The sequence below is a fragment of the Hydra vulgaris genome, chromosome 03, assembly GCF_038396675.1.
Source record: "Hydra vulgaris chromosome 03, alternate assembly HydraT2T_AEP".
Classification (NCBI taxonomy): Eukaryota; Metazoa; Cnidaria; class Hydrozoa; order Anthoathecata; family Hydridae; genus Hydra; species Hydra vulgaris.
Window position 1 is genome coordinate 59,344,800 of NC_088922.1, and position 13,947 is coordinate 59,358,746.

General features: G+C 27.7%; 1 protein-coding gene across 1 annotated transcript; it reads left to right on the forward strand.

Annotated features, from left to right (window-relative positions):
- Positions 1-3,110: 3,110 nt before the first annotated feature.
- On the forward strand, positions 3,111-13,347 carry LOC100206395 (probable cyclin-dependent serine/threonine-protein kinase DDB_G0292550). Its single transcript, XM_065793833.1, has 5 exons — positions 3,111-3,308; positions 4,916-5,005; positions 5,498-5,620; positions 9,603-11,678; positions 12,275-13,347. The coding sequence occupies exons 1-5, from the start codon at positions 3,260-3,262 to the stop codon at positions 12,775-12,777; spliced, it is 2,841 nt and encodes a 946-aa protein (XP_065649905.1). The 5' UTR covers positions 3,111-3,259; the 3' UTR covers positions 12,778-13,347.
- The last annotated feature ends 600 nt before the right edge of the window (positions 13,348-13,947 follow it).

The window sequence follows — 13,947 nt, forward strand, 5'->3', positions numbered from 1 at the left end:
ATGCATGCACGACAATGTTTTTTGAGGCTTTATTAATGATTTCCACACATAATGACTCATAATCATTTGTGATTGAACTTAAATTTGAATTAAATTTGAATAATAATGAATTCTTAATAAACATACATAAACCCCCGCCCAGGTCTCTAATTTGGTGGACTACATTGTAATTGGGTATTTGGAAATATGAGTCGTTCTCAACATTTTTGTCTTGACACCATGTTTCACTAAGACAAATAATTTGAAAATTAATTTTAATTTTATATAGAAACTGTTTTAATGATTAAAAATTTATTTTTAAACTCCTAATATTAATATGAAGAATTGAAAATGAGTTATCATCCATTCCTTTGGTAATGTCTTTTGAGTATGTCTTTTGGGTATGTCTTTTGAGTATGTCTTTTGAGTATGTCTTTTTTGGGTAATGTCTTTTGGTAATGTCTTTTGAGTCTTTTGAGTATAGCTTGACATTGGTATTACTCCAGCTTCTACAGATTCTTTTTTTTTTAGCTTCTACAGATCTTCTACAGCTTATTATAGTCTTGCAGAAATGTTCTTTGGAGCTGTCATCTATATTTTTAAAACTATTAAACAAACTATTTGGCATGCTGGTCCTTTCCATAATCTCTCAGTGTATCAGGTAACATCTTTAAGATTTTGAATCCTTCATTACCAATCGTAGTACAAAAGCTATCCTCAATCGACAGCACTCTATTTCATTTTCTGTAACTTCAGAGGTTCCTCAAGTTTTTTTTCTTGGCCCTACCCTTTTTTTAATTTACATTAGCAATCTCCCAGAAATTCTCACATCTAAGGTGGGATTGTTTGCTGATAATACTACATTTATTCTTGTCTTGATAAGAAGTCAACACTTTCTTACTGCAGATAGTTGGTATTTGAGCTTGAAAAGGATCTTACTTCTGCTACAGTATGGGGCTCTCATTTTCAATTTTTTTAAGCTAATTGTTATTGCAATGATCTAGTTTGTCCTATATTTATGAACAGTAATGTACTCGATGAGTCATCTGCCTTTCGACTCAGGATTAACTCTTACTTCCGTTCTTTCTTGGAAACCATATAACAAATCCATTGCAAAATTAGCATCTGCTAAGGTTGCATCTCTTTATTGTGCTCGCCACTTTCTTACTTCAAATTCTATTTTTATCTCTGTAAATCTTAAATCCGTCCCAGTATAGGATACTGTTGCGATATCTGAAGCGGATCTTCGATAAGTTCCTTTTCTCTTTTAGAAGAGGTGTCAACTTTTGTAGCTTACCTTCAACCATTGTCACATCGTTATAATGTTGCATTTGTTTCTACTTTCTGCAAATACTATAAAAAGCTCTGCTCTAAAGAGCTAGCGTCTCTTGTGCCATCTACTAAATTTCATTTATTTGTTATTCGTTACTCAATTAAGTCTCATCATTTTACTATGACTGCTCCTAAGTGCTCCAAAAAAATTTTTTTTTATCTAGTTTTTTTCCGCGAACATTTCTTTGTAATTCCTTTTATCTTGTTTTCCCTGATTTATAAAGGTTCCAACCGAATCGTCTTTTAATCGTAACCTTACTTTATAAACAATATCTTTTCTTTTCCAGTAACTTCCAACTTTATTATTGGTTTCTTGCAGCCTTGTTGAAAGTGAATAAGTTTAAAAAAAATAAAATAATTAAATCAATTATATTCGGTATAAAGGGTCTGAAAAAAGAAGTAACAGGTAGGGAAGTGCTGTTAAAATAATTGATATATAAAGCTTAACTTTTTCAACTATCAAAATTGATTAAAAATCAGTTTTATAGTTGCCAACTATAAAAAAAAACAATCCTCGGCTTAGTGATTTGTCAACTAAAGTTGAAATATTTTACTGTTAAATACTAATCGAAATTTGCCAACCAACTAAATATTGTTCTCATAGACCACTAAAATTAAACGTGTTAAATAATTAACAGGGCTGATGACACGGGGGGCTGTGAGACGCTTTTTTTCTAAAGGATCCAATTCAAAAACCAGTGTCGTCGACCGTAAAAAACAATTTCACAGTGTCTAACATGCAATCTTACACTATTTAGAGATAAAAATAGAAACTTAAAAATAGAAATTAAAAAGTGAATTTTTGTTTGGTGCTCTATAATGAGATCTTTAGGTTTTTTTGAAAAACCTTAATGAGCAGAAGTTATACTTCTAATAAAGTTTGTTTTACTTCAGAATCTATTGTTATATTTACACACTTCTATAAGGCATGATTCGGAGTATATTTTGAATCTATAGACTGATGCTTTGGAGCAAGCATCACTCTATAGATTTCTTGGTTTTGAAGTCATCGGTTTAACCTGCACCATGAGTACTCTAACTAATAATAGTAGCGGTTTCGTAATCATGGGTTTTAGACCGAACAGGTGAGGCGTGAGTACCTCGAGAAAAGCTAGAGGTTGTTTTTATGATTCCCTGAGGTAATTCCTTAAACCATCAAAGAGTTTGATGAAGATTTTAAATTTATTCTATTTAAGACTTGAAAACTTTTCTAATGTATGCTAAGTACCAAATAATTTTACTGTTGTCGTGCGCGCACCTACTAAGTTTAAATGTTCCAAAAGTTGTTTAGCGTTTTTAAATGGTCTAAACATAACTGTATCTCTCGTATTATTTAAATAATCAAACAAACTCTTTGGCGCGCTGTGTGTGTGAGTGTGTGTGTGTTTGTGTGCCTATGTGTGCATATGTGTGTGCGTGGCTCAGTTCACTTAAGTTTTATGTTTTATAAAGAATCAAACAATAAATTCACTTAGGTTTTACGCGTTTTGGGTAGTCGAGCAGCTTGATTTATCAAAGTTTTACGCGTTTGGTATTGTCAAACAACTCAATTAAACTTATAGATTAGGTGTTTTAACTGGTCTGACGATACTATTGATACGTTATGTCTTTTGAGATTAGTTTCTAATGTTTTGAATACTTAAATGGCTAAAGAACTTATTTTATAGAAGTTTTTTGTTTTTATGCAATCTAGTTTCGATAGTTTTGATCTGTATAAACTTTTTGGTATTTTGTTTGTTTTGTTTTTGTTTGACATTTTTCGATGAAGCTTTAAAATTGTGAATTGATGCGTAAAATTTACTCGAGTGATGCGCATGCTTAGATTGAGCAGCTTTGTTAAATTTTTATCTAGATTTTCAATCTTAAAATGTCTTTAATTTGTTCAATATTGCAAACATTTTAAAAATGATTGACAGCTTTTAAATAAGATTTGTAATATGAATTTAGTATGAATTGTTTACTGATTCTATGGGCGGTGACCCTGCTGGAATTTAAAGGTAATACTGGTTTCTGGTCTTTTAATTTCAAAGAAATATTTCAGTAATCTGATGAATCTACTTTTTTTTTATATTTATATTTTTGACTTGCACGAATATTATCAAAGAATTTTCCTAGAATTTAAAAATCTAATATCTGTACAATTTTGAAAGTACTGAAACATCCAAAATGAAAAGTTTGCAACAAAACCAAAAATATCATTAAAGGGCCAACATAAAAAAATGATAATGTAAAAAAGCATAAAAAGGACCAACATAAAAAAAGTTTTGGAATGCTTATAAGTATTATAAAGTGATTTTGTTTTATACAAGAACGTAGATACAAACATACTTTGTTGCCTAATCTTTATATCTGTCAGTTGATTCCCATATAATTGCGCTATTACTTTTTATTAATTAAAAGCAAATCACTAAAGTGGAGATTAGTTTTTGATGCTGATTCAAAAATAAATTAACAACTAGTTGCTCATCTACCATTTCAAGCTTTTTACTAGAGCATTTCCTCTTTATATTACTATAGTACTCAGAGCCGATAACACCGGGTGAGCCGGGGACCCACTTATTTTCTAAGCGTTTTTTTTGTTTTTTTTTTCAAAGAAAGATCTAGATATAGAAAACTTTTTTTAAAAATTTGACAATTGCGCCCCTCCACAAAGAAACCCGTGTCGTCGGCCCTCGTACAAGAGCAAAAGGATTTCTTCTGCTCATAAGAGTCTTGGAGTAGAGGCTGCTGTTCTATTTTTAGGAACCATGGGACATACATAACACTAACGAAGAAGCTATGGTTATAATTTTCTGCCTTGTCTATTGTTAATATCTTGCGTGAAACTTTGGACATTTTAATTGTTAACATATAAAGTATCAACATTGAATCTTGCTTTATGCATTATACTAGGCTGCGGGATTCTAAAGATTTTATTTATCCGCCAAGGAAAAACATATTTAGCTTGAATAATTTGCTGTTCTATATCCGCCAATCGAAAATAGATGCACCATCAAGCCTTTTTATCTCATATTTGTTGCACCTAAACCGTTGCAAGGTTGCATGCAGAGTTGAGAATGAACAAAATAGACTTGAGAGTGAGCAGAAGAGATTTTAGAAGCAATTTTTGACAAATTTTTGCGTTGGTAATAAATGCAATAAAAGATATTTTTCAAAAAAATAACTTTAAAATCTTTTGACGCTAAAAAGGTTTAAGAGAGCCAAGTTTTGGTTTTTCTCCGCAAAATATCATTATTATTAACTTTATTTGTAAATATTATTAAAATTAATTGATTTATTGTTTAAAAGTAAATATTACTTCTGTTAAGTATTCCAAAATATTTATACATCTTTTTAACTCTGAGGCTCTGTTTAATTATTAGGGTAGTATAGCTAACCATTCTATTTTGTATTATTAAATAAAATATATATTATAAGGACTATCATAATAATAATTTACTTCTTTTATAACTTTGCCAAGACAATATTTACTTAAGTAATAGCAACAAATAACAACAGTAAAATTAAAAATGTACATAATTTGTAATTTTTTGAGCTTTGTTTGAGGTTAATTTGTAATTTTTGAGCAAGCTATTCAACATCACTGACATTTTTTTGTGCATAGAGATTCAAGCAATTCAACATCATAAAAAGAAATCTGGAACTAAATCTGTCTCAAAAAATGTTGAGAGAAAAGGGACAATTCATATTGCAGGTCTTAAATGTTTACAGTTAATATTTTTTAATACTTTGTTTATTTAAATTTAAATTTAAATTGTTTGAATTTAAAACTTTACTAGTTACTGAACATATTTTTTGGTTGTTGCCATAGATACCTTTTTTGATACTCTCTCTCTATGTATATATATACATATATATATATATATATATATATATATATATATATATATATATATATATATATATACATATATATATATATATATATGTATATATATACATATATTTATACATATATACATATATGTATATATATATATATAAATGTATTTTTATATATGTATATGTATATATGTATATATACATATATATATATATATATGCATATATATACATATATATACATATGTATGTATATATATATATATATATATATATATATATATATATATATAATTTTAAAAGTATTTTTTGACTGATTGTGATGTTATTAATTTTTTGGAATAACTTTTATTAATAATTTAAGGACCATGGCATTCCGAAAGCGCGTTAGATCGAAACATTGATGCAGCTGAAGATTCTTATGTTAAGAAAATAATATCAAGCAACGAAGGTCTTAATTTTAACAAAGACATGGCTGAGGCTGGTGGTATTTTATCTAACTTTTTAATTTTTTTTTTTAATTGGATCTTATTTATTATATTATTATATTAAGATGTTTAAAAAAATAGTATGATTTTAATAATACAAGTATTCTCACTAATTTGAAACTTTTATTACATTATCGTCATCTTAGAAAATGTTTTTTGAGGTTTTATACACTTTTAAAAAAAGCGGTCTATAAAAATTATAGTCTGGGGAAAGTTCGTGAGACTAGGGCCTCTTTGTATATAGGGCCACCCCACTTTATTTAAAAACTTTAAAGTTCAAAGTAATGCTTTTCTATAAATATTTGTATATTATATTGTTTGATACTTAAATACTAAATGCAATGTTTAATAAGTTTTCTCTCAATCGGAGTTCGTTATTAGATGACATTTTTCATGAGGTTATCATTTCGTGCACATTTTGTTTGATTTAACCTAGGTCTATATGTGCTTAATGAGTTCCTTGATAACAAGGTAGATTGTTGAATTTTGATTGTTGCATAATTTTTTGTTGTTCGTAGTTGTTTTGGGACTACCATTTTACGCGTAGACTTATTTGTTAACTTTGCTCACAACTATTAGTCAGTTTTGTTATTTATTTAAGTGTTGTAATTAAGTAACATTAGATAAATTTGTTGAAAACAATTTTAGGTTAAATAAATTTTTAGTCAAATTTATGAGGCTATCTTTGTAGTCAATTTATTATGGAGTTGAACCTAGTTTTCAGAGAGCAGTCCAAGGTATAATGGCTAGTGACCTAGGTATAATTAAAAAAAAGCTTATTGTACCAAGGGTTACTAATTTTTGAACCCTTCACCAAACGAGCTTTTATAGTTTAAGCCAATATACTTATATTAATACAAAGTTATTAGTACTGAGATGAGATCATATCAGTTTCATCATTTTTAGACAGGTCTGGGCCTTGAATTTGGTCATTAAAAGAATCCGGCCCTATGTACACGAGCTTCCTCTATATACTTTGTACATACTTTTGTATAAAATGTTCTTTTTTAAAATTATACTTTCTTCTATAGAATAGAAGTAGCATAGCATTAAAAATATAATATATATATTTAAATCTATGCTAATATTTTTTTAAAATCAAATCAAATCTAAACCTCACAAGGGTTATTCGATTTCCTTTAAAAACGTAGTTTATTTCACATAAATATAATCCTTTTATTTAATCAAGTAAAAAAAAGACTTTGAAGTTAAATTGTTTTTAAAAGTGATATTTTTAATGTAGTAAGTGAAAACAATTTTGCGTAAAATTTCTTCATTAAAATTCTAAAAGAGTAATTTTAAAACTGAGTTATTTTAAGACTTTGGCAAAAAAGAAAGTAAAGTTAAAATAAACTTCATAAAACTTTAAAAATGTCTTTTTAAAAACCACAAAAATGTAATTTTACATATTTATCAATTGATTTCTTTACTTGTTTAGAACAATGTGAAGAAATCAATTAAAACCTAAGAGAAGTATATAAAAAGCAGTTGAAAAGATTTTTCACAGCATTTTTTGCGAGTATTTTCTAAAATAAGTTTAAAAAAAAATTGAATTAGAAACCAAAGGTATATATAAGATTTTTTCCACACAAATAGTTATCATATCACTGTTACTTATTTTGGACGGAAATCTAACGAAAGTTTGTCAGTTATTATATAGCCAAATAAAAAAGAAATGCGGAATCAAGCTACGTGTCATGATGATAACTAGAAAATTGTCTACATGCTATGCATAAAAAAGTTAAAAAGGTATCTTACAGCAACTCAAGCTGAAAAGGCTCAGAAATATTTAGAAATAATTGTTCAAATCTATCAAATGAATCATTTCGTGAGTTTTTGACGCTAGTGTTCCTCAAGGTGGAAAAAAAAAATGTCAGTTTTGAATCGTCAAAAAAGAATAGTAAAGTCAGTTAAAGAAACATTATTAATTAATAATAGTCAAGAGCAAAATTAATAAAAAAAGTTACTCGAACTTTGACAGCATACAATATGGTGCTGAATAACTAAAATTAGAAAAGAATTTCAGCTTTATTTATGAGCCGGTAGTTTTAAGCCGATGGAGACTTCCCTATCCAGCAATAGCGAGCTAGACAGCAGCATTAATATTGTGGATGATATTGAGGTTTTTAAGGCTCTATGGGGCAAGAATGAAGTTCTTAGCAATTTTTTTTCCAAGCTCATTTTTCTTTAAAAATTTTTTTTTACTTTTTATTTATGTTAAAGTACAAAGACGAATAAGCATGTTCCTCACCAATCGAATCATAAGAAAATAAATGATATACTGCTCCCATCCACAATTTAGTATAAAATACTGAATAAAGATATAATTTTTGTTCTAAATTAATAAAACACTATGTACATAGGAAAAGTTTGTTGCATAAATATTTTAGGATTCAGCTTTTTGCGCAAAAATCTACAATTTTTAGCGGCTGATTTAGGTTGATTTTTTTGCCTAAATTTAACAAAGTATTAGCTACAAGGTATTATAAAAAGGTACAAGGTATTATAATGGTGATTGGAACTCAATTTTTTCCACAAAATCAAAGTTAAGAAACAAATTATGGTTTCTGTATCAGAAAACCTTCCAGAAAACTACAATAACATCAAAATAATTTGAAATTTCATTCAAGCTGATACATTAACCTTTATTGTTTCTTTTGGTATGAAATTGGTCAACATTCGATCAAGTGGACTTCAATCTAATGCAAGCATGCACATCTGTACATAACGCAACATTGACTCAAAAAATGCCTCTAGTTGTGGATCCCCTAAAACAATTTACTCCCTCGTGTAATCTCTAAAAGCTTTAAAAAACTCTAAAAGTTATGCAGACAGTTCAAAAAGTATAGAAACAACAAAGTCTGATATTTCCGGAACATCTAATGCCCTGATTTTGGAAGTCATCCACCAAAGGAGGTGCACCTCATTTTTGGCGTTGTTAACCTTATGTTGTAAATTGCACGTTGTAAATTAAATGTACAACAATTACAGGAAGCATTCATTTTTTTTTAGTATTCACATTCAGGAAGAAACGTATAATGAGTTCGATTTGCTGTAAATAAATTTCACAGATTGCTATGTGGATACTATAGGGGTTTTCTCCAGAAAATTGCAGAACGAGATTCAAGCTTCCAAATTTTTGGTATTAATAATAAATTTAGAAAGTTTCAGCATGTTGTTACTTTTTGCTTTGACTTAACCCTGGAGAAAGAATTTGCAGAAAAAATTTTAAAATTCAAAAATTTTTAAAAATTCAAAAAAAAAAAAAATGAATATTGCCAAGTTAAAGTATCACCCTTGAATCAGTTCACCATCTCTTAAATATTCGTGGCAAACATTTAAATGAGGTATTGGCCAACCAAAGTATCCCCAAGAGCTTCCAAACTGTCTTGTTTACTTCAATAGCAAACGTTTGTAAAAAAATTATTAGTATTCGTTATAATTAAATTTATCTATTTAAATTTAATGAAAAAAAAATGTTGTTTTGTTGGTAACTTATGTCTTAATTAAAAAATGCAAATTTGTTGGAATGTTGTTATTCCGCTCGTATGTTAAAATAATAAAAAATAAAATAAAAATTTGATTTTTATAGTCGGATGTAATGGTGAGATTTCAATTTCATCTTTTTTATTATCTGGAATATTTCTATTTTCATGCTGTATAAGTGGCTTTTTTGGGTCGTGCCAAGGTCCATTTATGTTAAGATCCAAGATCCTCCCATAATAAGTGTCAGTAATATTTAAGGTTCCACTTATTTTTTTATTTTATATTTATTAAATTATATTTATAATTATATTGTATTATTGTAGCTATCATCGAAATAAAAATTTTAAACAAGTATTTTTAGTATTACAGAAATATTTATAGTATTACTAAAATATTTACGATTAAATGTTATTGTTAAATATGATTAAACGATAAATTTAAAATTAATATTTTGTAGTATTTCATAGTTCAAAACTATAGATTTTATATTTTCAGAGGAATTTGAATTGAACGGCATAGATGATTTTTATGACAAAACAGCTAGCATTACCTACGAAATAAATGGTCATGAAATACCAGTACATTTAAAACCTAAACTCACCCCGCAGACAAAACCAATGTTTCCGGAATATGTTAAAGAGTTACCTAGTATATCTGGATCGTCAAGACATAGTTTTCAACTCGGAGATGAACCAAATCATCCTGAAAACTTGTATTCAAATTTTTCTCCGAAAGAATTGCCAGAGTACAATGTAAAAGACTCACCAAGTTTTAATGGAAATCCCAATAAAAATATTTTCAACAGTAAAAACAATGTTAATCGTATGAATGGTTTGAGAGTTAATTATAAACATATTTCTGAATTTAAATTACCATGGAAATACGCAGACTCGTTTGCAACAGGTCAAAAAATTGCTATGTTTTCGAACTCTAATCTTGTTGAAAAACTTCGTAAAAAACCCAACGTTGATGAAAACGACCACCATGTTGATTCAAAGGAAGAAAGTTTAGCAAACGAGTTAAATAATTTAAGTTTATATGATCATAAAGAAAGTGAGAATACGGTTGAAGCATTTTTGAAAAGTTCACACGACAAACCACAAAACACACTCAACAATAATAAAATTATAAATTTGAATGACGACGAAAATGAAACTTATACAAATATGGAAAATCGTTTAAAAGATAAAAAACCTAACAATAGCTCAGAGAGACATGAGCCATCTAAAGTTCAAACAGCTTTTCCCAATATTAACCAGGAAAATGACGCTTCTTTTCTTCGCAAGCTTGAAAGTCTTCATACAAATGTAGTAAATGTAAATGGAAACGCTGAAATCTTAAATCAATCGTCTAGAATTGACACAATGCACAACGATACTAGAACATCTGCAGAAAAATCAAAATCCAAGGAAAGAATACTTTTTTTATTAAGCGATTTAACTGCAAAACTGAAGGGTATAGAGGATGTTGTTAGTGGGCAAATAAATAAAAGCAATTATCTAGATACAGTAAACAGTACAAATTTAAAAATTTCTAATGAAAGTTATCAGCAGACAATAACTGACCAGTTATACATTAAAAATTTAGATGAAATCGGTTCTGCTAGTTCTCCAAAAATAGATGTTTTAGACTTTGAACCAACATATGTTAAACACGAGAAAGAAAACTTATTAAATAACGATTTAAAAAACGATAAATTGTCGATGTTTGTAAAACTTGGGTCTGATGATTTCAGGGAAAGTATGGATACTGAAAATCAGTTATCACAATTTGGCTTGGATGAAGAAGTTCAGAGAGGAGTGGGAGAAAAAATTAATCAGTTTGCTAATCAAATAAATGAGAAAATAAGAAACGATGTTGCATCCACGGCAGATCTTGACAACGGCATTGGAAACAAAAATGAGTATATTTATGGGATTGGGGGCTCAAATGAAGAAAAAAAAGGCAATAAAGATGATATTTTTTTTAGTAGTGCAGAAAATTTATATAGTATTAAAGCATTATCTAATAATGAGGAGCATCATGCTGAAAAGGCAGAACCTAAAAATAGTCTTTTTAATGATAAAAACACTTATGAATTGAAAAACACTTATGAGTCAAGAAGCACTGACGAGTCGAGAAACACTTATGAGCCGAGAAACACTCCTGAGTCGAGAAACACTGATGACTCAAGAAACATTGATAAGTCGAGAATTACAGATGAGTCGAGAAATGAATTTAAAAGATTGAATTTAAGTCCTTCAAGTGACTCTTCAAAAATACCATTTTCTGAAAACAATTCAGATTCAATATTAAGAAGTAATAAATTTATTAATTTTAAAGAACAAAGAAAGTCTTTATTTAGTGAAGATAAAAAACAAAATCAAAAAAAGATCATCCAAAACGTAGTCCAAAACTCATCAGATTTATTAAAAAACGATTTTCAAAAAGTTAATAAAATAAAAAGTTTTTCATCTGTTGAGAAAAATATCTCAAAAATTGAAAATATACCAAATGCAAGGATAAATAATTCAACTACAAGTGATGTGGTTGCTGGAGGAGTACGCTCATTTACACCATTGCCATTGTCAGGTGTTTGTTAAATTTTAATTATATTTTAAAATTGCTTTTAATTTCACTTTATACATATCTTTGATGAGTTTTAATCTGACCTTCTATTTCTTTATAGAGGTTTTAATATCTTTTTATGAACTTTGATATTTGTATGTAGTTTTTGAAGTATGCAACTATACGATTCATGTATCCTATATAAAACTAATTTTTCTAGTCAATGCTAAAAAGTTTTAATTTCAATTCAAAAGTAAACTTTTCTTATCTATAAATATATATATATATATATATATGTATATATATATATAAATATATATTTATATATATATATATATATGTATATATATATATATATATATATATATATATATATATATATATATATATATATATATATATATATATATATATATATATATATATATATATATATGTATATATATATAAATATATATTTATATATATATATATGTATATATATATATATATATATATATATATATATATATATATATATATTATATATATATATATATATATATATATATATATATATATATATATATATATATATATATATATGTTCTTCTTATTATATATAATAACATTTTATTTAGAAATGCTGTACCCCAATTACGATAAAGTGAAAGCGTCTGCTCTTTTAGAAACGGCAGTTCTAAGAAAAAAGTTTCACGGGACCTCTTTAGAATGGTCAGATACTTTATCAGATAAAGCGCAAATACAAGCTGATCTATTGGGTAATAAGATTGACTTTGATATAAACAAAGTTGATGAATATAGATTACCTGGACAAAATATAGCCTTTGTAAAATTAGATTCGCTAGATATCGGAAAAGATGCTATAGACAGTTGGGCAAGTGAAGCTAAAGATTACGATTTTAAAAGTCCGTTAGTTACAAAAAAAAATACTGATTTTGTGCAACTTATGTGGAAATCAAACAAAAAGTTTGGAATGGGAGTTTCAAAGTCAAAAGTCGGTGACGGCTGGATTGTTACATCATTTTATGACAGCCCATTTGCTGATCGATACAACGATTTAAGAAATAACATTGAATCTGATGTTCCAATTGACGATCCTTATAGCGATATAACTGGTTAAATAGCTTGAAAAAAACAAACATCAATTGTTTAATTGAAGAAAGTTAAACAACTAACCAATATTAACTCCTAATGCCCTTCACAAAACAATAGCATCTAAAACATTGTTATTTGTTAATAAAAAGTAGGAAGTGGCAGGAAGAAGTTAAAAAATCACTTCTTAATGGTTTACTTATGTCCTGAAATTCTTTCAATTGAGTTAAAAAATTATTTCAGACTTGAATTAAAAAATGTCAATACTGACTTTAAAACCCTAAAATAAGTGCAACCTGATATTTGCTTCAAGCTACTTGAACCATATTTTTTTATTTTATATATTTTTTCGACTGCATAGTATTTAAAAGCTTTAATAATGTATAAACTTATTTATATTTAATTAAATTCTATTATAACAAAAAATACATTAATACTTTTAAAATATATTTGAAAACCCAAAATTTTAAATACTTTTGCTATTTATATTATGGATAGATAAATAAAACAGAGATAGTTTTGGTAATGTAGCCACGAGCGACTAGTAGAAAACTGTAAATTTTACCTAAAGGAAAATATAAATTTTATGAAATAGTTATAATTGTTTGGTTTATTGACTTTTTATATTTTAACACATATATATATATATATATATATATATATATATATATATATATATATATATATATATATACATATATAAATTTCTTCTTTTAAAATTTTTTATTTAGGTGCCCCAAGAAGTCCTTACGGTCTTATCACAGAGCACTACGGATGAGCAATTAATTGGAAGTTCACGCCTATTTCCTAACCAATGTCGCAAAACTTGCCCATAAGCGGGGTTTGAACCAAGGATCCTTTGTTTCTAAGGCAAGTGCGCAACCACTGCGCCACGGCTGCTCATCTGTGGTGCAAAACAGTCTTGGACCTGTCAAATTGTTTTAAAAACGATCTTAGAGGTTTAAGGGGGAAGTTTAATAGATAAATTTTTTTCTGCAATGTTTATTTTTACTTATATATTCCAGTAAAAGTACGTGGAATCATAATTTTTTTTATAAGAGACTTGTTTTTTGAATTATGAATTTTATATTTTTTTTTTAATTTTTGTTGCCAAATAATAATATTTATAACTAGGCTACGCAGGGATATTGTTTAAACAAAATTTTAAACTATATAAAAATTAAAGACTTTATAAAAC

Bases quoted from the DNA above. Each gene is read 5' to 3' on its own strand.
- LOC100206395 (XM_065793833.1), top strand. From the start codon at position 3,260: ATGAATTGTTTACTGATTCTATGGGCGGTGACCCTGCTGGAATTTAAA. The intron at 3,309-4,915 runs GTAATACTGGTT...TTTTGTGCATAG, and splicing joins GACCCTGCTGGAATTTAAAG to AGATTCAAGCAATTCAACAT. The intron at 5,006-5,497 runs GTCTTAAATGTT...TAATAATTTAAG, and splicing joins AGGGACAATTCATATTGCAG to GACCATGGCATTCCGAAAGC.